At 40.3% G+C, this 27,505-nt stretch overlaps 1 protein-coding gene across 2 annotated transcripts in view; it reads left to right on the forward strand.

Moving 5' to 3' along the window:
* Positions 1-27,505, forward strand: part of LOC125460862 (doublecortin domain-containing protein 2-like) — a 167,536-nt gene that overhangs the window by 18,546 nt on the left and 121,485 nt on the right. For both annotated transcript variants that reach the window (XM_048548998.2, XM_059653075.1), the window contains exons 3-6: positions 7,445-7,521; positions 11,811-11,942; positions 18,374-18,520; positions 22,670-22,724. In XM_048548998.2, the coding sequence (XP_048404955.1) occupies positions 7,445-7,521; positions 11,811-11,942; positions 18,374-18,520; positions 22,670-22,724 (411 nt within the window). The remainder of the gene's footprint in view (positions 1-7,444; positions 7,522-11,810; positions 11,943-18,373; positions 18,521-22,669; positions 22,725-27,505) is intronic.

The raw sequence follows: 27,505 nt of genomic DNA on the forward strand, positions 1-27,505 counted from the left end.
TAGGTTAGATGGGCTTGAGATCGATATGACAGGTCGGCACAACATCGAGGGCCGAAGGGCCTGTACTGTGCTGTGATGTTCTATGTTCTATGTCCATAATGAATTCCAGCATTTTCCAAATTATAAGTATTAGAATGACTAGTTAAATTTCAGGACAATACAATGAACCTGGTATCTCTGGCTGAGACACCTGGGCAAAATAGGCAAGGCAAGGCAATACATTGTTGTAAGCATCCAGGTAGGCTGAGTGAGTACTAAGAAAGCAAATGAAGATCCTGGAGATGCTGTTGGATCCAGTCCATGAGCTAGGTGCCTACCTGTGAATCCAGACTTACTTGCTGCAGCACTGCAGTGACGGTTGGTGGTCCAGCCTGATGCGCAGAATTGAAGTACAGTAGTGTCCTGTAAGTGGATTGGAGATTGCCATAAGAATTGTTAAAGGCTGGCACATGTTGAATGCCAATGTTCGTCATAGAATAAAGAACAGTACTGCATTAGACTAAGCGCTTTGGCCTGCAAAGCCCATGCTGTCACATGATGTCTTTCTAAACAATAAACCTTTTGCCTCTGCATTGTCTGTATCCCTCTAATTTCGTTTGTATCTGTTAAGGTGCCTCTTAAATGTTGCTACGATCTCCTCTCGCAGCGCTTTCCAGGTACTTACCAACTTCTGTATAAAATTAAAACTTGCCTCTTATATCTCTAAACTTTTCCCCTTTTACCTTAAACCAAAATGCCCCGTAAGTGACGTTTCTACCCTGGGAAAAAAACTTGAACTATCTATTCTATCCAAACCTCTTAGAAGTTTAAAAAATTATCAGGTTGCTCCTCAGCCTGAGATATTCAAGTGAAAACAAAACAAAGTTGTCCAATCTTTTCTGGTAGCTAAGGCCCTCCAAGCCAGGCAATAACCTGGTAAACCTTTTCTGCATCCTGTCCAGGGTCTCCACATCCTTCTGGTAGTGTGGCGACCAGAACTTTACACAATATTCCAAATGTGGCCTAACTAAAGTACTACACAGCTGCAGCATGATGTCAAGTTTTATACTCTATTTTCTGATGAAGGTAAGCATGCCATATGCCTTCTTGACCACCTTAAACACTTATGTTGTCACTTTCAGGGAACTGTCAACCTGTGCATCCAGACCCCTTTGTATGTTAATGCTTCTGAGAGTTCTGTCATTTGTACTTTGTACTTTCCTCCTACTTTGGATCTTCTAAAATACATCACCTCACGTTTATCCAGATTAAATTTCATCCTCCATTTCTTTGCCCATGTTTCCCACTACCTATATCCTGTTGTATTCTCTGGCGATCCTCCACCACACTATCCATAGCTCCTCAAATCTTTGGTTAGTAAGTTTTGCAGATGACACAATCAAGCCACCTATACTCTCTTTCAAAACAGGGGTCCCAGCCCGGATCCCTTTAGAACACCACTGGTCACAGATCTCCAGACAGAAAAGTACCCTTTCACTGCTACTGTCTGAATTTTAGGACAAAGCCAGTTCAGTATCTGTTTTATTGTTCACAGTGGATCCCATTTGACTTCATCTTCTGTATCTGCTGGCTATTAGGGACCTTGTCAAAATTCTTGCTAAAGTCCATGTCAACAACATGCTTCATCCTCCCCGTTTTAGTCCTCCTAACTCCTAGTTTAAATTCTTTCCTACTTGCTTTGTATTTTTTGAGGGCCCTGTCTTCAGTTTCCTACATCTTATGAATGCCTTTGTCTGTATGGCTTAGCTCTCAATTTCTCTTGACAATCCTTATTCATTTTGACAGGAACATGCTGGTTCTGAACTCTAATCAACTGAGCTTTTGAAAGATTCCCATATGATGGATGTGGATTTACCCTCAAGGTGTATGTGTGTGCGCATGTGTACATGTGTGTGCGTGCGTGTGTGTGCGTGTGTGTGGCCCCATATGGCATGCCCTGAGATGTTGGTATATGGTGTCCAAATTAGAGGCCCTTCAGAGAAGGTGCCGAGCTGGAGTCATTAGTTCCAGACTCCGACTTCTGTGCCTGGAATTCTCAGCATCTAAGCTTTGAAGTGAGATCTACAGTTAATAAAGTAGTTAGCAAGTAATAATCTCCTGTTTTAAAGGCCAACTTCCTATTCACTAGTTAGAATCTCTCACTTTGAAAAACTGAACTTCATTGTTCTTGAAGATGAGGTAGGCTGGAAGCCTCATGTTATATTCTGCCAAAATTCTTTCCATAGCCCACATCATTCAGGCCCCGATAAGATTCTCGCTACTGTCCTTTCTGTTTTGCACTTTTTGATTTTGTTTCTTCTGTTGTCTTGTTTGATTTTGTGTACTTGCTGAAGGCCAGCATTTGTCTATCTCCAAATTGACACAGAAGATTTAGAGTCTATGATTTTACTTTATTCTGATCAATATATCTATTCAGTTATTCTTTAAAAGTAACATGTTTTTGCTGTGAAGACAATGTTACGAGTTTCATTGTCACATTTAATTTGAATTCAATAACTCAAGTGTCATTGAGGATAAAGTAATGCTCTTCAGGCTCTATTTTTATGTTTTATGTTTCGTGTTTAATACAGAAAAGTTTTTATTCTAGCTATGATAGAAATAGTTTATTAAGAATTCTTGTTATTTTCATGATGTGTAGGTGTCAGTGTTGGAGTGGGTGGGCAATGTCAGAAGTCACATGACATCAGGTTATTGTCTAACAGGTTCATTTGAAGTTGCAAGGCATGGAAACACTGCCCCTATGTCAGATGAAGTGAAGAGAAGCACACAGGCACACAGTTTATAAGCAAAGGTATTAATTGGCAGAGAGGTCAACAGATCTCCACAAAATTGTGTGAGCGGAATGTCGATAGATTAGATTAGGTTCCCTACAGTGTGGAAACAGGCCTTTCAGCCCAACAAGTCCATACTGCCCCTTGAAACATCCCACCCAGACTCAGACCCATCCCCCTATAACCCACTCACCCCTGAACACTACAGGCAATTTAACATGGCCAATCCACCTAACTTGCACATCTTTGGACTGTGGGAGGAAACCGGAGCACCTGGAGGAAACCCACGCAGACACAGGGAGAATGTGCAAACTCCACACAGACAGTTGCCCATGGCTGGAGTTGAACCTGGGACCCTGGTGCTGTGAGGCTGCAGTGCTAATCACTGAGCCACCGTGCCGCCCCTACAATAGGAAAAAGGGCTAAGTAATAAGTCTCTGCCGGTGATCAAAATTGTCAGACAGTGTGAGTAAAGTGTTAACAGCTAAATAGTTAGTGAAATAATGGCCTATAATCTGATTAAATGAGGCAGAGAGATAATCTCAACAGTTAAAAATAAAGTGGTGCTGGAGACAAACCAAATGGCTGGAATAACATGATAGGTATGAGACGCATGCCGAAGGTCTAACCAAAGTAATGTGATCTTGAACAGTACAAACTAAGTAAGGTGGAGAGATTGTTACAGGTTATCAAGGTGATGGTGTCAAAACAAGACAGAAAGAAAGATCTTATAAATACACAGGAAAGTATGGCAGGGTTACATGTAGCACGACATGAACTCAAGATCACGGTTGAGGCCACCTTCATGGATATGGAACGTGGTTATCATCCTCTGCTCGGTGATTCTGTGTTGCTGTGGATCTTGTAGGCCACCTTGGAGAATGGTTACCTGAAGATCAGAGGCTGAAATCCCTTCACCACAATGTGTTCCCCATCTGGGAGAGAATGCCTCTGTCTGGCAATTGTTGCGCAGTGTCCATTCATCCAATGTTGTAGCATCTGCATAGTCTCACCAATATACCATGTCTCAGGGCATCCTTGCCTGCAGTGCAAGTGGTAGACAACACTGGCTGAGTCACATGACTATCTGCTGTGTTCATTGTGGGAGGTGTTCTTATGTGTGATGGTAGCATCCGTGTTGATGATCTGGCATGTCTTGCAGAGGTTACCGTGGCAGGGTTGTCTAGCATTGTGGTAGATGTTGTCCTGAAGCCTGTAGTATTGTGACAGAAGCTGGGGTTTCCTTGCACAATGGGTTTCATGGTGCCCTCGACACAGCCAGAGAGGTTCTCAAATAGGATCCCATTGCCTGATATGATGGAACATCCAGATGTGGTGGCTTTGTGTATCTTCAGAAGGTAGTAGAAGTCTCTTTTGTGAAATGCACTCTCATCCTGTGTACTTCTCGCATAGGAGACTTCTACACCTCCATTTCTCATCTTCAAACAACCGCTAAAACCTAAGCAGACCATTATTAGCAGTGAACTACCCAGCCTTCAGGACAACATTGACCACAACACCACACAGTCCAGCTATGGCAATCACTGCAAGACATGTCAATCATTGACATGGATACTATCATCACACATGGGTACATCACCCACTACGTACATGGCACATACTCGTGTTACTCGGCCAATGTTGTCTACCTCTTACGCTGCAAGAATGGATGCCCCGAGGTATGGAATATTGGCAAGAGCTGGCACAGGCAATGCCAGTGGATGAATGGACACCATGCAACAATTGCTGGTCAGGAATGTTTCCTCCCAGTCGGAGAATACTTCAGCAGTCAAGACAGTCAGTCTCCAAGGCAGACTTTGATCTAGACAACAAGGCAGCATCGCTGAGCAGAAAGTTGATACCAAGCTCCGTACCCACAGAGACTGCCTCAGCCGTGATCTTGGGTTCATGTTGCATTACATGTAGCTCCACCACACTGTTCTGTGTATTTGTAAAAATCTTCCATGTTGTCCTGTTTTGACACCACCTATGATCTCTCTACCATAATTACTTTGTACGGTTCTGGGTTGCTTGTTACTTTGGTTAGACCCTCGGCATGCAACTCTTATACCTATCATGTTATTCCAGCCATTTGGTTTATCTCCAGCACCACCTTATTTTTAGTTTGTGTAGTTATCTCTCTACCTTACTAATCAGACTATAGGTCATCCCTTCACTTACTATTCAGCTTAAATCACACTGCCTGACAAGTTTGATCATCTGCAGAGACTTATTATTCAGCCGGTCAACATTCCACTTGCACCATTTTTATGATTTTTTTGGCCTCTCTGTCCGTTGATATCTCTGCTTATAAATTGTGTGCTTTTCTTCACTTCACCCGACAAAGGGACAGTGCTTAGAAAGCCTGTGATTTCAAATAAACCTGTGGGACTATAATCTGGTGTTGTGTGACTTCTGACTTTTTCATTTGTTGGTGAGACATTTGAAAGCAGCAGATCATAATTTACTGCATGACTGACCTTCCATGCTGCTGGTCATAAACCTGCTTAAAAATCTTGCACATATTGGAGCTGTAGTCTTGTGTTTTGAATTGCATTAACTGATAGTGATTGGTCCAGGAATATGTATTTAAAATTGCATTCTAGCTCAAGGGTTCTGACATAGACATATGCCACCAGTAAATATTGCAACACAGTTATGGAACATAAAATATTATTTTACAGTTAACACTAATAATGCAAACAATTGTCTTGATTTCAGTACTTAAGTTGTTTTTGGAGGTTTGTGTTCAACTTTCGCCGAGTAGTGTTCATACATGCAAATTGTTTCCTTCTGTTTGCTGGGCCTGTACAGCAGGAAGTCCACATCAGAATACCCTCCACCCTTCGCCCACCAGCTGAGGCAGAAGCCTTGGCAAAGAAGCGGGATGCTATTGTGTTTGCTCATGGTTGGCATTCCTGCCAGCTGGGTGTGTGCTGCGGAGCTGCAAGGGGTGATTCCATTCTATCCAGGTGGGTTCTGGGAATAGTGATGGCATCTGGGTGTAGTCCTGGGGAAGGAAAGAGAGAGGAGTGCTGTCAGGTGGTGCAGCGTTTGCAGGGGTTGGCTCTGTTTCTGCCTGGTCCTCTGGGGCTTCTTAGTTGTGGAGGTTGAGGGGCAGTGGGGTGTGGGTTGAGGGGGGAGCTTGCGATCCACAGTGCAGGCCTTGGGGAGCTCTGCAGCCTGAGGAGAAAGATCAAGTCTGTGTAAGAGAGACAGCGACAGAGATCGCGCCAAAGTAGTGCCAACCAAGTGCCGAAGTAAACAGCACAATTAATGTAGTAGATAATAAAGGATGAATTGTGTGTGCATTACCTTGTAGGGGTTGGGAGTGGGGTGGTGGGGTTGCAGGGTGAGGGAGGTTGGTGGTATTTTGTGATTGGGGGCACTGTAGGTGAATGACATTCACAGATTCTAAATCCTCATACCACACACAATATTTAACATACTTTAAAATGAATTGCTGTCATCAAAAGGATTGTTTTCATTTACTGCAAATAGAGAGCTGATTCAGTGCTGAATGTGTCCTTTGGCTGATTTTATGACAGTGTGCCCACTCTACTATTATTGGCTAATTAAATAGAGCCCTGTAAATGATTTTAAGAAGTGCCTTCAGGTTTCAAAACAGTTATATATATGTGAGTAGCTGAACATCACAACCTCAAATGGCTTAGATATCATAGTCATTATGATGGCAGTAACTTAATTTTAATAATGTAATATTTTTGACAGTCATTGCATTTTTAATCATTTGATTGCGGAGCTAAATGGTGTGATTTTGTTCATCCTCCCTTAGAGATTTGGCTGCTGAATTCCTGTCAACAGCTAGCACCTACTTATTATTTTGCACTGGTAGTACATTTCTTGCCATTGACGTTCAGGCCAAAACATTGGTGTGCAGTGCTTATGCCTAAAACAGGTATTAGGACCACGTATTTACACATATGAAGTGCCTAACACCTTCCTGAAATTCCCATTGCAAATCATCTCAAAACCAGACTTCCACGTGACCTATTACCTGATTTGCTATCCTTCCTTGTATGCTGCTTCTTCTTTTTTTTTAGAGCTCAGTCTTCAAGTGAGTTGCCCCACATTATAGCTACCCAACTTCATGAAAGTGAAGTTGAGATTCTATACCAGGAGTGCCTTGGGCCTCACTACACTAATGCATGCACTCCCCCACTACCACCCAAATTTCTACGTCCATGGGTTTATGTATATATTGAGAGAGAGAAACCTTTTGAATTGTAAGCCTGTTTTGTTCATACACGTAGTGCACAAACTAATTCTTTCCCCCTAGTTATTAATTTTCAGGCCAGTATCCATGCCCATACAACTGTTTCTTGGTTATTTTTTAACTGAGTAATTTACATTCTATTTAGTCTGGTTCTCTTCCCCGACCCAGTGATTACTGCATATATTTTTGGGGGGTTTATAGAGGACAAGGCATGTAGGCCTTAACTGTATGTAAGTGGTATATTAGCAATATAATCTGTACTATGCACAGATACTGTGCAGGTTTCAAGGATTAAAATACATCTCAGTAATTTTACACCAATTTTATAGTCATAATGAGCAAATTTTAAAAATTGTAAAAAAAATTTAAGAGTTTGACTGGAAGTCCTTATTCGGAAACCAATGTGACAGATGACACCCATGTTTTCTTTGTTCAGATCAAGCCAGTTGCTCACAGCCGGATAATAGCATCAGCAAGATTTCGAAAGCCTGCTCAAGAGCCATGCATTATTTGGTGAGTACAGAACCAAGACTGTTTTAGAGTCATTGGTTAAGTTGGAATGATATTGCATACAATTATCATACTCCATGGATTGATGATGTGCAGATGGATCGATGGTGCCAAACACATCTTATTTTTTTTCCACAAAACTGCCATTGGTAGCATTTGATTAGTGTGAGCACGAGATGTGACATCCGAAGCTAAATCACCACAATTTATTATATTTGTTTGCCGAATTCTGGTCAATAGGCAATTTTGAACTGGTTATGAGTTGGGTGTTGCTTTGAAAGGCACGACTGATTTTTTGTTTGTGTTTGTGTTGTTTCAGAGTTCTTTTGTGTCCTAGTTAGGGGTCTCCTACCTGGAAATTTCATAGAATCCCGACCAATGTGGAAACAGGCCATTCAGCCCAACAAGTCCACACCGGCTCTCCGAAGAGCTTCCCACCCAGACTCAACCCCTTCCTCCTTTAGCTCCATCCCTATAACCCTGCATTTCCCATGGCTAATCCACCTAACCTGTAAATGCTTGGATTGTGGGAGGAAACAGGAGCACCTGGAGGAAACTCACGCAGGTACAAAGAGAATGTGTGAAAACTCCATGCTGACGGTTGCCCAAGTTTGGAATTGAACCCAGGTCCCTTACGCTGTGAGGCAGCAATGCCAACCACTGAGCCATTGTACTTGGGCCACATTTTTGATGATCCTAAACCTGATGACTGAAATCATCCAAATATTCAATCCTAACATTAACTCTGGGAACAACTGGAGTGTTACACCAACTTCAGGCTCATGCTGCCTCTAGATGAGAGTGAGTCATGATTGATAATAGAAGTAACCTCTCCTCAATTCTGATTATAAATTTAGTTCATTGGTCTGGCAAAGCACTGCATCAAAAGCTGAGCTAAAAGGGTTGAACCAAGGGCTCAGCTTGCATTAGATTAGGCTTGTACTCTCTTAAACAGGGAAATGAAATGGAGATCTAAGCAGAAATGCTTTAAGTGGTTTTAAAGGATTTCATAAGTTAGTTGGAAAGAAGTTATTTTCTCTGATACAGGAGTCCAGAAAGATAAGGCATTATTTTAAAATTGAATCCATTAAATACAGGGTTATTCAGGTACTTCTTCGTAAAAGGGGGAATAGAAATCTGAAACTCATCCCACAAAAAACTAGGTCACTTGAAAATTTTGAAGAGTGGATTGTGGACTTTTCTTATCAAAATATTAGAAGACATGATAGATTGAGATGAGATGCAGGTCAGTCATGATTTAGTTGAATGGTATGACAGATGCAAGGGGTTGAAATCGCCACTTTGTTTTTTGTTGGAACAGTGAAAGTAAACACTTTAACAGAGTGAAATCTTTTAAATTACCAATAGATATTATCTGCTAATTCTGGCATTTGATGAACAATTCAGTTGAAAAGTAAGAGGTGCCAACCTCACTTTATTTTTTTCTTGACTACTTTTTGGTTATTATGTGTTTAAGACTGGAGTTATCTTGTAATTTGTATTAAATAATGTGAGCAATGAAGAATTTTTTCATGATTCAGACTTGAACTTGAACACATAATTTGCATTAAATGACTTCGAAATAAGTGCTTACTTGGGTATGTCTGGGTATAAGTTAATCTTGAGCGATGGTGCAAGATGGCTGATATGAGCTGTTTGTACTATTATGTGGTACCTGATCTTCTTTATATATTTTTGATGGTGAATTGAAATGAGAAATGGATGGCTTTATAACTAAGGATTGTGGAAGGAGTTGTTGTACTTTTTAAAAGCTAGTTGCTGAAACATATTGTATGCGGCATTTACATTGATGTTTTATGCAACCAGTGTTAAAGACTGATTGCCGGCTGGGTGGTGTCAGCAGGTGCATAAAAAGTGAGATTTGTCCAGCAAAACATATTTGATTTGTTTGATGGAGTGGTGATCAGTTATCAATGACAAGATCAACCTTCCAACAACTATGTGCTCGGTCCCTGGGTGCTGTGAGTGATATTGTGAGAAGCCCTTGGAACTCCTGAAGGTAAAGATGGATGTCGCTCTACAGTAGAAAATACTTGAAGCCTGAAAAAAGCCAGTTTATTTTCCCTTGTCAGTTGCTATAAGCTGTTGCTTTTAACCAATAAATCAGAGAATTTATGATCTCTGAACCACTCCTTTTGTACATTTCACAAGGAAGTGAAAAGTACCTGGTGAAGAGAGACTGAAGAAAACAAGTCCTGGCAAGCAAAAAGATCACCTCGGCAAATTTTGTTAACAGGAACTTTTGAACTGCCTTCCCAGTCTTTTTTCTGTTCCCACACCCCAACACCCTTGTCTCTGTGTGCATGTGTGTGTTTTTGGGGAAGGGGTTTACCAGAGGACTACAATTTAAGAGAGTTATATGTCAACAGTTCATATTTGCTTATCTATCGGCAGAATCTATGCTTTCAGTTCACCTGGTTCTAAACAAGCTTGTAAATTGGAGAACTGTTGCAATACCTCGATAAAATCTTAAACCGTTGTGATGGCTTCAAGAATAGCATATATTGGTTTCCCAGTAAGCTAACCCGAGTGAGGTGTGACATGTACCATTGACTGCAATAACCCCCGTTATACTTGGGAGAGTACAAATCATGCTGGATTTGGGAAAAATTGTTTGTAGTCCACTTAATAATGCACCTTCAGTGGAAGAAGTGTTGCAGGGGGAGATTTTGGTTGAGAATTACCGTTCACTTCATTATCTACCTGAGGGAAAATAGTCACAAAAATGACCTTTCTTGTGGAACATTATCATATGCCGTGTTTGCACAAACCCACCATTTCCAAACTTTTTATCCTTTGAGTTGCTCCAGGGTTCTTGGTGACTTTGTGAAATCCTATACATCTGAATAGTTCAATTAATTTCACTAAGAAGTTATAATTTATCCAACCTGAGAACAAGAAGGTGCCCCTTGTTAAAATATGTTTTTGATTTTATGCCTTTCTACTTTTCTTTATGATACTCCCAGTGAGTTTGTTCAGTTATCACTGCAACAAAAAGCCTCTGGTGTTAAACAAAACTCTATGTTCATTCTGCATTTTGCATTGACTTGGTCAGTTGAAAATGTCTGCTGTGATGCCCCTTTACTCTAATGGAAATGTACATTACATAAGCACACAGGATTTTACTTTGGGTCACAAAACCCAGTGATCTGTGCTCAGCTAAGTTCCACACTGTTACCAGGTCACTGCCTGTTTACAACAGGACTTGTTTTTCCAACTCATTGACCCCATTCTAATGAATGCATTCATCGCTCCCACATAAAATTCTCTCTGTTGTATCTGTATGCAGTTAAAAGCCTATATGCTGCCAGGGCAAGTAAACACCACCTTCATGAAATGGCATTATTTCTTTCTGCATTTGGTGAATGGACAGTTTATCACCACATGCATGTGTGCACACTAGGGTGCAGACTTCCACACCAAAGCCAGGGAGTGTACGCTGAATAAAGGGGTGCCAATTTAATACTGAGATGAGGAGAAATTTCATCTGAAGGTTGAGAGTCTTTGGAACTCCTTGTCACAGAGAACTGTGAGAGCAGAGTCTGGTATATACTTAGGTTTGAGATTGATTCCGCTACCGCTCAAGAATCAAAGGTTATAGGGAAAGGTAGGAAAGTGGAAATGAGGAATGTTGGATCAACCATGATCCTATTGACTGGTGGAGCAGGCTCGAGGGGCCGAATGGCCTACTGCTGTTCCCATTTCTAATGGTCTTAAAATCAATATTTCAACTTTAGTTTAGAAGTTTAAAATTTGAAGGAGAAGCCTCCTTCCGATTTCCATGGAGGCAAGTTGGGAAGCGACGAGATGATCCGTTGCATGTTTTAATAGGGCTGAGTGCCTACATTTAAACAGCAGTTGTTGCTTGTCAGAATTGGCCAGGTCTCCCAAGCCTGAGTAAACCTGGCGGTATAAAAGAGACTAGAAGGGTAGAATCCAGAAGATAAATGCCTTTACAGCATAGCTTGTGGGCAAAGAAGAACAGAAGTGCTTCCTCCAGTCACTACAAGTTTTGCCATAAAGCTCCATGCCCATGATCCCTCTGCTCCATCACCACTATGATCTGATTTACTTCTCATCTGAGCCGCAAACCCTGACCAGATAATAGCTAATCTTCAGAGAAAAGAAAATTGTGAATTTTGGATTACAGAGCTATGAAATAGGCATAAATTTTGTGGTGTAAAGATGTAATACTGACATTTTGTCCTTTTTGTTGCGATATTCTGAAAATTTGTTTTCATTCTTGCATGTTTGCCATTATTTAATTACAGTGTGTTCTCAAATGGGGACTTCTTAAGTCCTGCTACTCGACTGCTGATTCCTAAGAGAATACTGGGCCAGTGGGAACAGGTCCTTTCTAGCATCAATGAGAAAGTGAACCTTAGAACTGGAGCTGTAAGAAAGTAAGTTTCATCTGTAGTAATTATTGAATATACTGATGCTCAGGGTTTTGGTAGATGGAAGATGGTTGTTCACTAGTGATGTGAAATTGTGTTGCTTTGTTTGACTGAAGAGTTGTACTTTTTCTAGCCTCAATTGTTGCCAATTCATTTGGGATCAAAATCAATAAGCTGTCCTTTGCCAATTTTTGGCAAATGTTTTCTTGAGTTAGACTTACGGCGCATAGTCCACTATTGACTATAATGACTTTTCTCATGTATTTTTTGCTTAACATCATATCAACTATGCAATCAGTTCTTTGGTGACACCTTGTGAAATTGTTCTGCAGGAGAAGTGGATGTGCTTGTTGCTGTCAGGAGTTTGCAAGTTTCGTCCCAGTGGCATTATATTTAAAGCCATCTGTGCGACAATTCAGACACTCTAAGCCAGGGGCTGCCTTTCCCACTGATGTTCTGCACCATTATCTATGGAATGCCCCCTTGAGCCTGCTCCACAATTCAATAGGATCATGGTTGATCCAACATTCCTCACTTCACTGACAAGGGCCTGGAGGTACTGGTGGATGGGATGATGAAAAGGAGGGCAATGAATTTTTTATCCTTTGAATTGGCAAAGGAGGCTACGTCACCTGACTCAGCCAACCTGGACTATGGCAACAGTCCAGAACAGCACAGAATCTCGGATGATATACAATGCATGCCAATGTGGGAAGAGTAAACACTAACATCTTCTCTCTGCCTCACTCTAACTGCCACTGCAAAAGCCTGCAGCAGGACTGATGGCGTACAACTCTCACTGTTGTATGTGTCATGTTCATTCAATGCCTTTCATCCACCTTATCCTCCCAAACTGCTAACCCTGATATGTTGTGCTTTTGACTCACTCACCTGGGGATACTTCACCACCTAGGCTGCTCCTGCATCATCACTGCCAGCTCTCCTATCCACTTCCATCATACACAATGCACATGTCCACCCTGCCAAAAAGAAATTTCTCACAACCAGGCTGAAAAGGCGAAGAGGGATGGACATAAGGCTCTTCACACTATATAAAGAGAAGAAGAAAAGGATCTGGCTAGAGAAGAGTGCTACCACTTGTGGGGGTGACCTCCAGGGACAACCTATCCAGTGAGTTTCTCACTAAACTAAAACAAAGAACTGTGGATTCTAGAAATCTGAAACAGAAACAGAAATTAGCCAGACCTGCTGAGTTTTTCCAGTACGTTTCTATTTGCTGTGTTGTGCTATGCTGCACTGCTGTCCCATTACTACCAATGCTAAGCCATGGTTAACTTGCACTAACTTTTATCTAGGACACTTAACTGCCTGTCTTGTCTTGTGCAGTCAACAGTGGCACCCAGCAAAGCTCTATTCTCAGGAGGCCAGTGCTGGATACCCACCTCCACCCCAGCTCAACCTCCACCTTTAAAGAGGAAACCACTGTTGGAGGTGGGACACTAGCCCATGAGGAGAGGTCTTACACACTGCAGACTCCACCAATGAAGCGATTTGTACTGCTTATCCATGAACCAACTGGAATTTAATGTGGCTCAGTGTTTACATGCAAGTGGTGTGTTTTCTTTTGTTACTACAGCCATCAGTTTTCATTCTTTTACAACAAAAACTGGTTGATGGAGCTAAACACAAAATGCGGGAGAAATTCAATGGGTCTGGCAGCATCTGTGGAAAGAGATAATGTTTTGACTCCAGTATGACTTTTTTTAGAACAGTCATACTGGACTCGATGTTAGCTCGATCTTTCTCCCTCCACAGATACTGCCAGCCCTTTGTGTTTTAATTTCAGATTTCCAGCATCAACAGCATTTTAGTGATTTGGAGCTATTGTACTCATCATAATCTGACACAAAGCATCCATAAACCTGGTTTCAACTTAAGCAAAATATTTGCAACAGGATCAGTTAGACTGATGTTTGTTTGTGTTGTACAAATCATCAAGTGTTATTTAAACAAAACATTCTATTTGTGAAATATTTCATAAATGCTGACACAAGGTTGATGATGGTCATAGTCATAGAGTCATAGAGTCATACAGCATGGAAACAGACCCTTCGATCCAACTAGTCCATGCTGACCATGTTCCCAAACTAAACTAATCCCACTTGCCTGCACTTAGCCCATATCCCTCCAAACATTTCCCATTTACGTACAGATCCAAATGACTTTAAATGTTGTCACTGACCCCGCATCCACCACTTCCTCTTGCAGTTCATACTACACATGAAACAGTATGTGTAAAATGTTACCCCTCATGTCCATTTTAAATCTTTCTCTTTTCACCTCATAACTATGCCCTCTTGTTTTTAACTCCCCCACCCTAGGGAAAAGACTACCCATGATGCAGATTTCAAAGAATTATGTACCTGAAGCTCTAGGTCTTTCTGCTCTACTATGCCACCTAGGGCTTTATCATTAATTGTATTAGTCCTGCCCTTGTTTATTTTACCAAAATGGAATACTTTGCGGTTATCCAAATTGAACTCCAACTGCCACTCCTCAGCCCATTGACCCAATTGACCAAGATCTCTTTGTAACCTTAGATAACTTTCTTCTCTATCCACTACACCAACAAGTTTGATGTCACCTGCAAACTTACTAACCTTGCCTCCTATATTCTAAAGCAAATCATTTATATAAATGACAAACAAATGTGGAACCAGTACCGATCCCTGCAGAACATTGCTGATCACAGGCCTCCAGTCAGAAAAACAACCTTCCCTCACCACCCTCTATTTCCTACGATCAAGCCAATTTTGTATCCAATTGGCAAGCTCACCCCAAATCCCATGTAATCTAATTTTTCTAATTAGTTTATCATGCAAAACCTTGTCAAAGACTTTACTAAAGTCCATATAAGTAATGTCTATTGTTCTGCCCTCATCAATCTTCTTGGTTACTTTCTCAAAAAAGCTCAAGTTTGTGAGACACAATTTCCTTCACACAAAACCATGCTGACCCTGCTTAATCAGCCCTTGCCTCTCCAAATGCATGTAAAATCTTATCTTTCAGAATCATCTCCAACAACTTACTCACCACTGGTGTCAGGCTCCCAGGTCCATAGTTCTTTCCCCGAGTTGTCTAGCCACTGTTTCTTTCTCCACAGTAAAAACTGATGTGAAATATTCATTTAGTATCTCTCCCATCTCCTGAGGTTCAACACCTTTATCTTTGAAGGACCTTATTCTCTCCTTCTAGTTGCTCTTTTGCTTTTAATGTACTTGTAGAATCTCTTTGGATTATCCTTAATCTTATCTGCCAAGGCTATATCATATCCCTTCCTTGCCCTTCTGATTTCTCTCAAGAATTCTCCGACACTCTTTATACTCTGCAAGAGATTCATTTGACACCACTTGTCTATGTGATTTCTTATTCTTGTCTAGAACGTCAACATCTTTACTCATCCATAGATCCCTACTCTTACCAGCCTTACTCTTCTCTCTAAGAGGAACATAATGCCTCTGAACTCTCATTTTCACACTTTTAAAAGCCTCCCATTTGTCTGTTGTCCCTTTATCTGCAAATGGCCTGTTCCAATCAATTTTTGAGAGTTCTTGTCTCATAACCATTAATATTTGTCTTTTGCCAACTAAGCACTTAAACTTTTATGGAAGGCTTATCCTTTTCCATAACTATCTAAAAAAATTAGAATTAGGATCACTCATCCCAAAATGTTCCCCTACTAACTTTTCAGTCACTTGCTCTGCCTTATTTTCCAAGAGAAGGTTAAGTTTCCTTCCTTCTCTAATAGCCATATTTACACATTGATAAAGAAAATCTTCTTAAATGCGCTGAATAATTTCTCCATCTAAGCCTTTAACACAATGAAAGTCCCAGTCAGTGTTTGGAATATTAAAATCCCTGCCAATTACAACCTTATTATTCTTAAATGTATCTGAGGTCTCTACACATTTGGTCCTCAATTTCCGTCTGATTACTAGGGAGCCAATAGTACAACCCCATCAAGGTGATCATCCCTTTCTTATTTCTAATTTCTAACCATATAGTTTTATTGGATGATCCCTCAGAGGTATCCTCTCTAAGTACAGTAGTAATGTTTTCCTTAATTAAAAATGCCACCCCGCCACCTGCTTTTCTATCTTCCTATCGCATCTAAAACCCAGAACATTGAGCTGCGAGCCCTGTCCTTCCCTCAGCCTAGTCTGTAATAGCTATGATATCCCAGTTCGATGTTCCTATCCATCCCCTAAGTTCATCAGTCTCACCCGTAAGAAACCTTACATTGAAAAAAATGCAGTTGAATTCTTCAGAGTTAGCTAATCTTTAACTTGCTCTTGTCTGCCTTTTTTAAATTAAATTGCTCTTTTCTGATTTAGAACCACTCTAATCCTATTTCTATTTTTTTGACTACTTCATAGGAAACAACCCTATGCCCTCCACCCACAACCAAACACATGTTTCAAGGTTCTTGAAATAGAACTGGCAAATCTCACCGCCAGGATATTGAACCTTCTCCAGTTCAATTCTTTTCTGCCCCGAAACAGATCCCATTCATCCAAAAATTTGAATCCTTGCACATTGCATCTCTTCAGCAATTTATTTATGTGCCTTTTTATTCTGACTGTCATCAGTACATCACAGTGAGAGTAAACCAGAGATTACGACCTTTGAGGTTCTACTTTTTAAACTTACTTAACCTCTTATATTACTTCTGCAAATGCTTAACTTTTTCCTGGATTATGTCATTCCTACCAATATATACAACAATTTCTGGCTTCTCACAGTTGCCTTTGACAATATGCTTCAACCATTTTGCAGTCCTTAACACTGACGCCAAGAAAGCAACATACTATCCCAGTTTCTCACTCACAGCTGCAGAATCGCCTGTCTGTGCCCATTACAGGAGAGTCCCCTACAACAATGATTCTTTTAAATTTTGACAAACCACACTTAACTTAAGATTCATTCTTAGTGCCCAAGTTCTGACTGCCACTTCTAGTTTCCTCTGAGAGAATACTCCCTTCCAGCGTACCCAAAACAGAATGTCTGTTTGTGACACGAATAGCCACAGGTGACTTCTGAACCACCTTGTTTTCTTTCCGGACAGCCACCCACCTATCTGACTGATCCTGCTGTGTAACCAGCTCTCTAAATCTACTAACCATCACACTGTGTATCTTGAATGCCCTCTGTGACATTAAGTCTAAAAAGAAACTCTTAAAGGTACCTTACATATAAATAAAAACTACCCTTCCTTACACTTAGATTTTAATCTTAAGCATGCAAATGACAAAAAAAATTAAAATCTAAAAAAAGTCACTCAGCTGAAACTCTCATCGACTGAATAAAAAGTCTCCTCCTCATGTCCTCTATCAGTCAGCTTTCAAATCTCCAGATAAACAGAAATAAAAATCTCCCTCTACAGCTGTTGAACAAACATAGACCTCTCCCACAAATGCCTTGTGTAAAAACAATCTCTTCTCTTTTGTATATTTATTCATTGAGGATATTTGATGTTTTTGAGATTTGTAGCTTGGGTTTTGGATGAGGTTGCAGACTTGCTCACTGAGGTGCGTTTGATTGCAGACATTTCGCCACCCCGCTAAGGCAACATCGTCAGTGCCCCTCTGATGAAGCGCCGGTGCTCCGTCCACCTGCCACCCATATGCCTCGGTTCGCTGGGGCGGCTGGTATCACCTCCGGCTCTGCTTTTCAATGTCTTGCACACTAGGTCAATTCATATTAGCCCCGTTTGGGACCTAAGGCCTTATTGTTTAGTTCATAACTCCATAGCTTTATTGTTTTAACACTCACACTTCTGGGCTGGAAAACTGCAAGTAGAATGTGTTTTGTTACCCATTGACCTGAGCACTTGAAAACTATCATCTTCAGTAATTTGAAAGACATGAGGATTGTGTACAGAATTCTTCTTATCTTGTGATTTAAGATTGTATGCAGCCTATGACTGGTAAGATGTATGTGGTTTGCAGTCCTAGATTGCAATTGACCTGTGTCTGGTAAGTGTTCTAGTTGCTCTCATTTCATGAGTAGGTATTGAGAAAATATAAATATCTTGCAGAAAGCTGTAACTGTGTACACCAGATTTCTGAAAATTGTCACATTTTTGAATGAGCTTTTAACAGCTGACTGAAAAGTCTAATTTATGGGATGTGAGTGCATTTTAATCAATCTTCTTCAGAGTTCTAATACTGCTTTTTTGATGGCAAACATAGCAAGCTAACTGAACATAGAGCAGCTGAATGATGAGGCTGTTATTACACGCTCTCTAGGTTGCATCTGTAATTCCAAATGCTAATTAAAAATGTAACTATTGGTGCATTTATTTCATTATTAGTGCTTGCCAAGCTTTGAACAGGTTCACTATAATGCAAAATCAGAATGTACATTATATTATGTTTCACTATGATGACTTGATGCTTCCACTTATTTTCTTCTAGGCTTCATACGTTGGATGGAAGGTCCATCAGTGATGGCACAGAGCTCGAAAATGGTGGCTATTATGTAGCTGTGGGCAGAGATAAATTTAAGAAGTTACCCTATGGTGAACTTATTTTCAGTAAACCATGCCGAGGAAGATCTAATGGGTAAGTTTAGCCCTATTTGTCTACTGCTTATAAGCTTTCCATCTTTTGATGGAATTACCTGAATTTGTATCTAGGATAATTGTTATTAGTCCAATATAATCATAAGCTACAAGAACAGAAGTTGCAGAGAAAGGGTCACTGGACCCAAAATGTTAATTGTGATTTCTCTTTACAGATGCTGCCAGACCAGTTGAGCTTTTCCAGCAAGTTCTGTTTTCGTTTCTGATTTACAGCTTCTGCAGTTCTTTTAGGTTTTTAATTAGAGGGTAGTTCCTTTGTTGCATTTTTTTGGGGCATGTTAAATATCCAAAAGACAACCTGGTAAAATATTAGGCACTGGATCCAGGTCGGAAGGACCAGGTTATTGAGATAGGCGCAAAAGCAATTTTAATAGGGAAAGTTAACATGGATGAGGATTTCTTTGCGATGTGTTCCCACCCTTAGCAATTTAGTGTGAAAGACTTCTTGCCTATCAAACCAATAAACCATTTAAGTAGCCCATCACACATTGTATTATAAAGGTGGAATTATTAGGAAATAATATACACTTTGTCCTGCAGGGAAATTTGGTTTGTCCAGTACCTACATTATGATAATGGCATAAAGCCATAAGACAATTTTCGGTCAAAATTGTGCAGGGCTGATCTTCATAGGTTATGGGCTGAATAGTTATACGTTCAAGCTCTCCTATTCTGGAATTGGGTGATTGGGTCAATTTCCAGAATGAGGACCAACAAAGTGATAGGAAAGGAACTGGCAGGGGGAGGGGGGAGTGTGGTTCACGGGGGTGGGTGACAAAATTCTGTGCATCATCTGTTAAAGGGCTAGCATTAAAGCCATTTGGCCAGCTAAGCTGTGCACTTGCAGTTTTTAATCAATTTTTAAAGTTCTTTCCTAAAGATTCTATCATGAAAAGATAACTCAAATAACTCAAATAATTGTGGGAACGAGAAATTGAGACAATGACTTTTTAAACAAAAAATTCTATTAGCCAATGATTTGGAGATACTGTAGAACAGGATATGATTGAGGGGCACCGTCCCGTTCGTTCTCTAGGATACACCTCAGAGGTAAGAGCTCATGTGGCATGTCTGATGGTGGTGCTTCACTCTTTTCCATAAGATCTGTTATCAGATTTGGAAGTTGTAAGGTTTGATGAAACCTGTCAGGATGAAACGAACAGTTAGTATTATTTCAGTGATAATGGGAACTGCAGATGCTGGAGAATCCAAGATAATAAAGTGTGAGGCTGGATGAACACAGCAGGCCCAGCAGCATCTCAGGAACACAGTATTATTTACTAGCTACATACCCAAGTAGTCACGCTGAAAAGTGATGGCTGTTGGCCTGTTAGGTACATACTGCTGTTCATCTGAAGCACCATGCACAATGCTTGCAAATCTACTTATACCCGCACTCCATGAAACTGCAGTTGAAAATCTCTGCATTTTAAATTTTTCATGTCAAATTATTGCAAACAGTCAAGTTGCTTCATACATGTTTGCTTCCTGAACCACAAAATCATGTGTTTTGTCTTGTGTGACTCTTCCACATATCTGATTACTGCTGTTTTATGGGACATTTGTCTGTTAGCTAGTTGCATGTGTATATATTTTCTTCCCCACTGATAGATTTGCAGATAACTAAATAGTGATTAATGACATCAAATACAAATTAATTTGCAGCTGCTTAGGCAGCAAAGTCTCCCAAGTGGAATTAGAACAGAAAAACTAGCTGATATTTTCAGGATAGAAGGCATAGAAAAAAACTTGTGGGGAATTAAAACATCCTTTTTATTCTTTTTCAAGATTTGGGTGTCACAGGCAAGGCTAGGATTTATACAGATCCTTTTTGCCCTTGAAGGTGATGATGAGCTACCACGTTGGACTGCTGCACTCTGATATGGACGTGGAGTATAGAGAACTCCAATCCCTGTTCACCTCCCCTTTTCTCCATTGGCAATGTCTTGTTTTAAAGGACGATGTGCATGGTTCATAAACACCCCCAAGTGTGTGGAGATTTTGATACCAGCATTAAGTTTTTGTAGGTTTATTCATTCTGACAGTTTGTAATTTTAACACTACATCATATATGCATGGACCCACATGCATATGTACATTGGAGGAACAATGCAGTCAAAGAGAGTAGTTATAAACAAAAACATTTATAATTGAAGTGATTGCTTTATCTTGGAATGTACATAAAAATAAAACAAAGAGCTGTGGATGCTGAAGGTCTAAAACAAAAACAGAAATTCTCGGAAAAATGTAGCAGGTCTGGCAGCATCTGTGGAGAAAAAACAGAGTTAAGCAGGTTCGAGATGGGGGTGCTGCAGTGGAGTGATAAAGGATTGAGGGAATAGATGCAGATGGAGCCCGGAGAGGGAGACAGAAAGTTAGGCAGACAAAGGATTGGTTAATAGTAAGACATGGAGGAAGAAAAGCTGATAATGAAGGTAATGAGTAGGTGAAAATAGGCTGCTTTCAACAGAGCTAAACTATGTGACAGGGCCTGGGGTGTGTGGTTTGGTAAAGGATCTGGAAGGAGGTGTTCAAGTTCAGGGGAAGGGTCATAATGAGCTTGGAATGTTGGCTTGGATTTTCCAGATCCTGCTATCATGAGAAAAATAGTTGGTGGGAGAGTCTATTAGTTAAGAGGCCAAAAAAAGTTTCTTGCTACTGATTAGGTTCTCCCATTCAGGTGGCAGCTCCTGTACATTGTTAACAGGTAGTGAGAACTCCATCTAGTATGCATTTGCAACTCACTCCTGTCAAAACTCACTGGAATTAAGAGATAACAAGGCGTGGAGCTGGATGAACACAGCAGGCCAAGGAGCAATTTAGGAGCAGGAAAGCTGACGTTTCGGGCCTAGACCCTTCAGAAGGTGCTGCTTGGCTTTCTGTGTTCATCCAGCTCCACACCTGGTTATCTCGGACTCCCCAGCATCTGCAGTTCCTATTATCTCTCACTGGAATTAACTTGGCTTTTCCAATTAAATTGATACATTTGATAAACTTGATGCTTCAGAGATCCAATGGCAAAGAGCACCTGTGTACCTGAAGAACAGCTCTTTCTCAGCTACCTGAGTGTAAGCACTTGCTGTTTAGTCCTTGTAGCAATATTGCTCTAAATGATGCTCAAAGTCACTTGCACTCTCATTTCTCCAAGAGCAGCTGCCACACTTGAGCAGGCCCAGACGCACTATCTCTGTACCAAGCACATTTGATATAGAGCAGATAGGGGTCAGCCTTTGACTGAAAAGAATGGAAGTACAAAAACAATCAACAGGACAACGCAGCATAAGGTTGTGCTCCAGACGTTCTGTGGGCTGTGCTTCAGTGTGCCTGGGTCTTGTTGGCCTGCAATCATTTGGTGAAGAGTTTGTGTAGAGAGCGTCAGTATGGATGACAAACTAATGCCCAGGCCTCAGTTTGGGTTAGGGTTAGGGTTAGAGTTGGTGAAGTGGAGGGAATTATCACAAGAATAGGGGATATTCACTGATGTAGTTAGAGATTCGGAACTGTAGGGGCAGGGAGCATTTGGTTTTATTGGGGAGGGGGATCATTAAAGAGCAGGTACCTTTGATCATGAGACATGTAAGGCTCAGCAGGGCTATGGGGATCGGTTAGGCGTCTCACTGGTGACAATGATTGCCAGCACACCAAGGAGGGGACTATGGAGGGTGACAGGTCAGCAGGGATAGTGAACTGGTAATGATAGAACAGAAGGTGGTAGCGAAATGATGGGTCACTGAATTGATCTGTCTGCAGGTGAATGAAACATGATGCACAACACTTTATTGAAGCAGATTGGCTGCAGCCAAAATGGGAGAAGATTTCGTGGGGATGTACAGTGGAATTGCATCTTGCATGTTTTGTCCATCCATCATGACCCCTATTATTCATGTTCAACTGCCGTCAATTGCAGCAATAGCAGCCACTGAACAATACTGAGACTCTTGTGGTGCAGTGTCAGTGTCCCTAACCTGGGCTTAGAGGTTTTGGTTCAAATCACCCCAGTCCCAGAGATATGACAGAGGAAGTTGATGTTGATAATGTTTTTATTTATCAGCAGTACTCAAATGTGAGATATCTTGAACTCATGAAGCCCTGCAATGATCTAAGAGTTAATCTTTGGTTTCTATCTTAGATCAAAGGCTGCTTCACTTCCTCCAATTCTGGGATCTAAGAAGAGTAAGGAACACGTGAGTTGCTGTGCTAATAATGCAATAAATTTAACTTATTGTCTTTTTATTGAAAGATGATAAATAGGAATTGGAAACACATGATTACATTAATTGTAACGTGGAGTTACTGGTGTTGGACTGGGGTGGACAAAGTCAGAAACCATATGACACCAGGTCATGGTCCACCAGGTTTGTTTGAAATCACAAGCTTTTGTAGCACTGTTCCTTTATCTGGTGAAGCTTGTGATTTCAAATAAACCGCTTGGACTATAATCTGGCTTTGTCTGACTTCTGACTTTGTCTATTACTTAGTATTTGGGAGTAACTGTAAGGTTGCTTTCAAACTTATTATATCTGTCTGTTTAGTTGGAATTCCAAAGGCACAGAGTAACTGTGGTTAAAAGGTTCAATGGGTATCCTCCTCTGACCTCCATCAATGCTGTTCTAAAACTGGATCTCACCAATATATGAGAATGGCAGTAATGACATGTGTTTCACTCGGTGGGATAAGACGAGCCTACATTATTATATTGCCAGCCTTAACCAATTGCTGAACAGAAAACTGGATTACAGTCATCATCTGAGGTTTCACCAATTTGTGGCATTTCGTCAAATTGTATTGGGAGATTTACATCATTTTTTTTAAAGGTCAGGACCTAAAACTGAAGTCTAATATCTGAGGAGTTTACTGATAAGGGTATGGTGCAAGAAGAAGTAGTAGTGATGTAAACAATCAATTATGACTGTATTGAATAGGAAGCCCTAAGACTCCAATGCCTCACTCCTATTCTTGTTTCTTGTTTACTTGTCCTAAAGTTTAAACAACTGAAGATGAAATTACACCCTTAAATTAATTTTTTGCTGTTGGAGTCATTCTGAAATACTTGTTTCTGGGTAACGATCCTAACCGTAGCATTATTGCCCATGACAATTTTGTTGTAATTCTTGACATGTCAGATCCCAGACTAATACATGGCTTGATAGACAATAAATTTTTTTTTATATTTCGCTCTGTGTTTACCATGATGGTCAGCCAATGAATGTTTTCGCAAGTGGCTGCCAGTATGCTTTTAACAAAAGAGCATCACAGTTTTTCTTTCATGTGTTATAAACTAATGTTAGACTATCCAAGAACTATTCCAAGTGGTCTTATTACAACTAACTGAAATGCATGTGAACCTTTTTATTCTTGACAGCCTTACGGACATTGGTGTGATATCAATGGTTTTCTAAAATTAATGTTAAAATTCCTTTTTAATCAACATGGCTGTAATCAGTTTCTTTTTGGTAAATTTCTTTATTCACCAAATACTATTTTCTTTGTTTATTGTCGCTTCCTCAGACCCTTAATCTGTGAACACAGCACAATTACTACTTAACATAGATCCTTAAACTTGTGTCTTCTAAAACTTTCTGCTTCAGGAGTTTTTTTTGTCAAAGCCACTCAGGACGTTCTTTAACCTCAGCCCTGACTACTTTGGAGACTTCAAATAATAGCATTTCTGCTGCTGAGGCCCTCTTCTATCTGCCTGAAACATGCAAAATTTTCTCATCTTCTGGATAGTCCTGTCTTTTGATAATATTAGACTCCTATTGCTAGGAAACAGCAAGTTTTGTTTGTCTGTGCTTATTTTCTAATGGACTGAACTATTATCTCAAAGTTTTAAAACCTTTATTGAATGAATATATAAAAAAAATTGTCATCACCACTCTGAGCTCAAAAAGCAAATTCAAACTATTGTCTCCTTAACTCACAATACAGAAATACCAATGAGATTTAGAGTTTTACATTGTTCTGCTTTAGAGTTGACATTTTTTACATAATTATATATCATGAATCTTCATTTCATCCTTGTACTGGTGTTATTGCCCCCTCATTAATATATATCACATGTAAAGATTGGAGATACTGTAGCCTTTCTTCATTAAAAGTGACGTTCAAATCAAAGATAAATATATATTTTTCAAGAAGTTGATTCTGATTAAGCTGAAATTACCTAAACAAAATTCAATGTTAATACGAGCGCATTATTTTAAGATGAGAGGCAGGAGATTTAGCAGGGAAGGAAAGATTTTTTTTCAGCCAGACGATGGTGAAAATCTGGAATGCACCTTGACCTTTGAAAGAATGCTTGGAATATTAAAACATTAGAGGCAATGGGCCAAGTGCTGGCAAATGGGACTGGTGTAAATTTAGAGTAGCACTTTGTCAGTGCAGAGTCGATGGGTCAAAGGGCTGTAGCATATGGTTCTAAAAGCAATCCTGGATTTTATGTGGATGGAAAAGTTCCTGGTTTCTTCTTTACCATTTGTTTAATTCTTTGAAAGCAATACTTACTTTGAAGAGGGAACATTTTTCATTAAAAATATTTAATTTTATCTTTGTACGTGGTTCATTTGCATTGTACCCAAAGGGAGACAGTTTAAGTGTAGCAAGAAGTATTGGGTTTAAGTTTAATTAACAGAAGCAGATTAAAGCTAACGCAGGATTGAGAATTGAACAATCTTGATTAAAAATATGTACTAGGGCTAGAGTAGTCAAATTTGAGGGAGGGATACGGAATTAATCAACAATTGAATAGCACAGGAAGTTACTATGAGCTATTCAGATTTACAGGAAGTTACCATGAACTATTCAAGTTGTAGTGAATAAGAATAGTACTGAACAACGTCAAGGAATGTGGTCAAATATGTAAAAGAATTGCAAAGTGCAGGTTAGAGTTTTAACATTTTATATAAATGAAATGGAAACACTAGAGAAGATGGGGGAAAATATCTACTGAAGTAATTTCCAAGCTATGACATTTATTGGAAAAATATGAAATAGGGGAGTCTTTTTTTTGACTCTTCCCTCCCCCCCACCTCGCTTGGAACACTGAAGGTGAGAGCCGACATAATTTAAAGGTTTTGAGATTGTGAAAGGTTTTAGTAGGTGAAACACAGAAGTTTCCATTTATCACGGAGACCAAAGTTGGGGGAGGGCATTAAATAAGATAGTTGCTATTAAAACCAATTTGGAATAAGATAGTCGCCATGAAAACCAATTTGGAAGTTTGGAGAAATGTCTTTTTACCAAGATCATGGATAGAATGTGGGCTTTGCTCACAGGAGGAACAGAATGGTTTCACGGGAAATTGTATAAGAAAATTCAGGGAGAAAAGAGTAGATCGTTATACTGATGGGTTAGATGAAGAAGAATGGGGAAGGCTTGTGTAGAGCTAATTGGGACTGATTGGACTTAATGGCCTTTTTATGTGCTCTGTGTTCGACATGATTTCATTTAATGTCCTATTCCCTAATTCAGTCTGTTTTTTGCACCTTTGCAGGCAGTGCATTCTAGATTATAAAATCTCAGTGCCCAAAAGATACCTTGCCTCATGTCATCTTTTGACTGATTGACTCTTAGCATAAATCATTCCCCTGTTTACTGAGCCTGTTAATGGATGGAAACATTTTTCTATATTTACTTAATCAAAACCTGTCTCCTATTTAAGCACCTCAATTAAATCTCTCCTTATTCTCCCTAGAGCGGAGAAGATTAACCGTAGCTTGTCTTGTCTGTTTACATTTCAGTTCGATGATCATAACAAACCAAGATCAAAACCTCTAACTGACATCACTTGAACTTTGACAGAGTATCTTGTCATTTGGCCTTGATCTATATATAAACATAATGGAATTAATCAAGTTGTGATATTCAGCTGAGGTACATTTGATTACAAGTAAAAGGAGGTTGTTACAAAATAAAAACGAAAAGAAATGTGGATGCTGGGAATCAGAAACAAAAACAGAAATTTGCTAGAAAGGCTCAGCAGGTTTCGAAACATCTGTGGAGAGAAACCAGAGTTAATGCTTTGGGTTCAGTGACCCTTCCTCAGACCAGCATCCACAGTTCTTCAGGTTTTTATTCAGTATTTATCTCTTTGCCACATCTGTTCCTGATATGGAACATAGAACATTACAGCGCAGTACAGGCCCTTCAGCCCTCGATGTTGCGCTGACCTGTGAAACCAATCTGAAACCCATCTAACCTACACTATTCCATTATCATCCATATGGTTATCCAATGACCATTTAAATGCCCTTAAAGTTGGTGAGTCTACTACTGTTGCAGGCAGGGCATTCCACGCCCTTATTACTCTCTGAGTAAAGAACCTACATCTGACATCTGTCCTATATTATCACCCCTCAATTTAAAGCTATGTCCCCTTGTGCTAACCATCACCATCCGAGGAAAAAGGTTCTCACTGTCCACCCAAGTAATCGTCTGATCATCTTGTATGTCTCTATTGAGTCGCCTCTTAACCTTCTTCTCTTTAACGAAAACAGCCTCAAGTCCCTCGGCCTTTCCTCATAAACCTTCGCTCCATACGAGGCAACATCCTGGTAAATCTCCACTGCACCCTTTCGAATGCTTCCACATCCTTCCTATAATGCGGCAATCAGAACTGTACGCAACACTCCAAGTGCAGCCACACCAGAGTTTTGTCTAGCTACCACATGACCTCATGAACTCAATCCATCTACCAATAAAACCTAACACACCGTACGCCTTCTTAACAACCCTATCAACCTGGGTGGCGACTTTCAGCGATCTATGTACGTGGACACCAAGATCTCTCTGCTCATCCACACTGCCAAGAATCTTACCATTACCCCTGTACTCTGGATTCCTGTTACTCTTATCCAAAGTGAATCACCTCACACTTTTCCGCATTAAACTCCATTTGCCACCTCTCAGCCCAGCTCTGCAGCTTATCTATGCCCTTCTGTAACCTGCAACATCCTTCCACACTACC

Source organism: Stegostoma tigrinum, chromosome 2 (assembly GCF_030684315.1).
Source record: "Stegostoma tigrinum isolate sSteTig4 chromosome 2, sSteTig4.hap1, whole genome shotgun sequence".
NCBI lineage: Eukaryota > Metazoa > Chordata > Chondrichthyes > Orectolobiformes > Stegostomatidae > Stegostoma > Stegostoma tigrinum.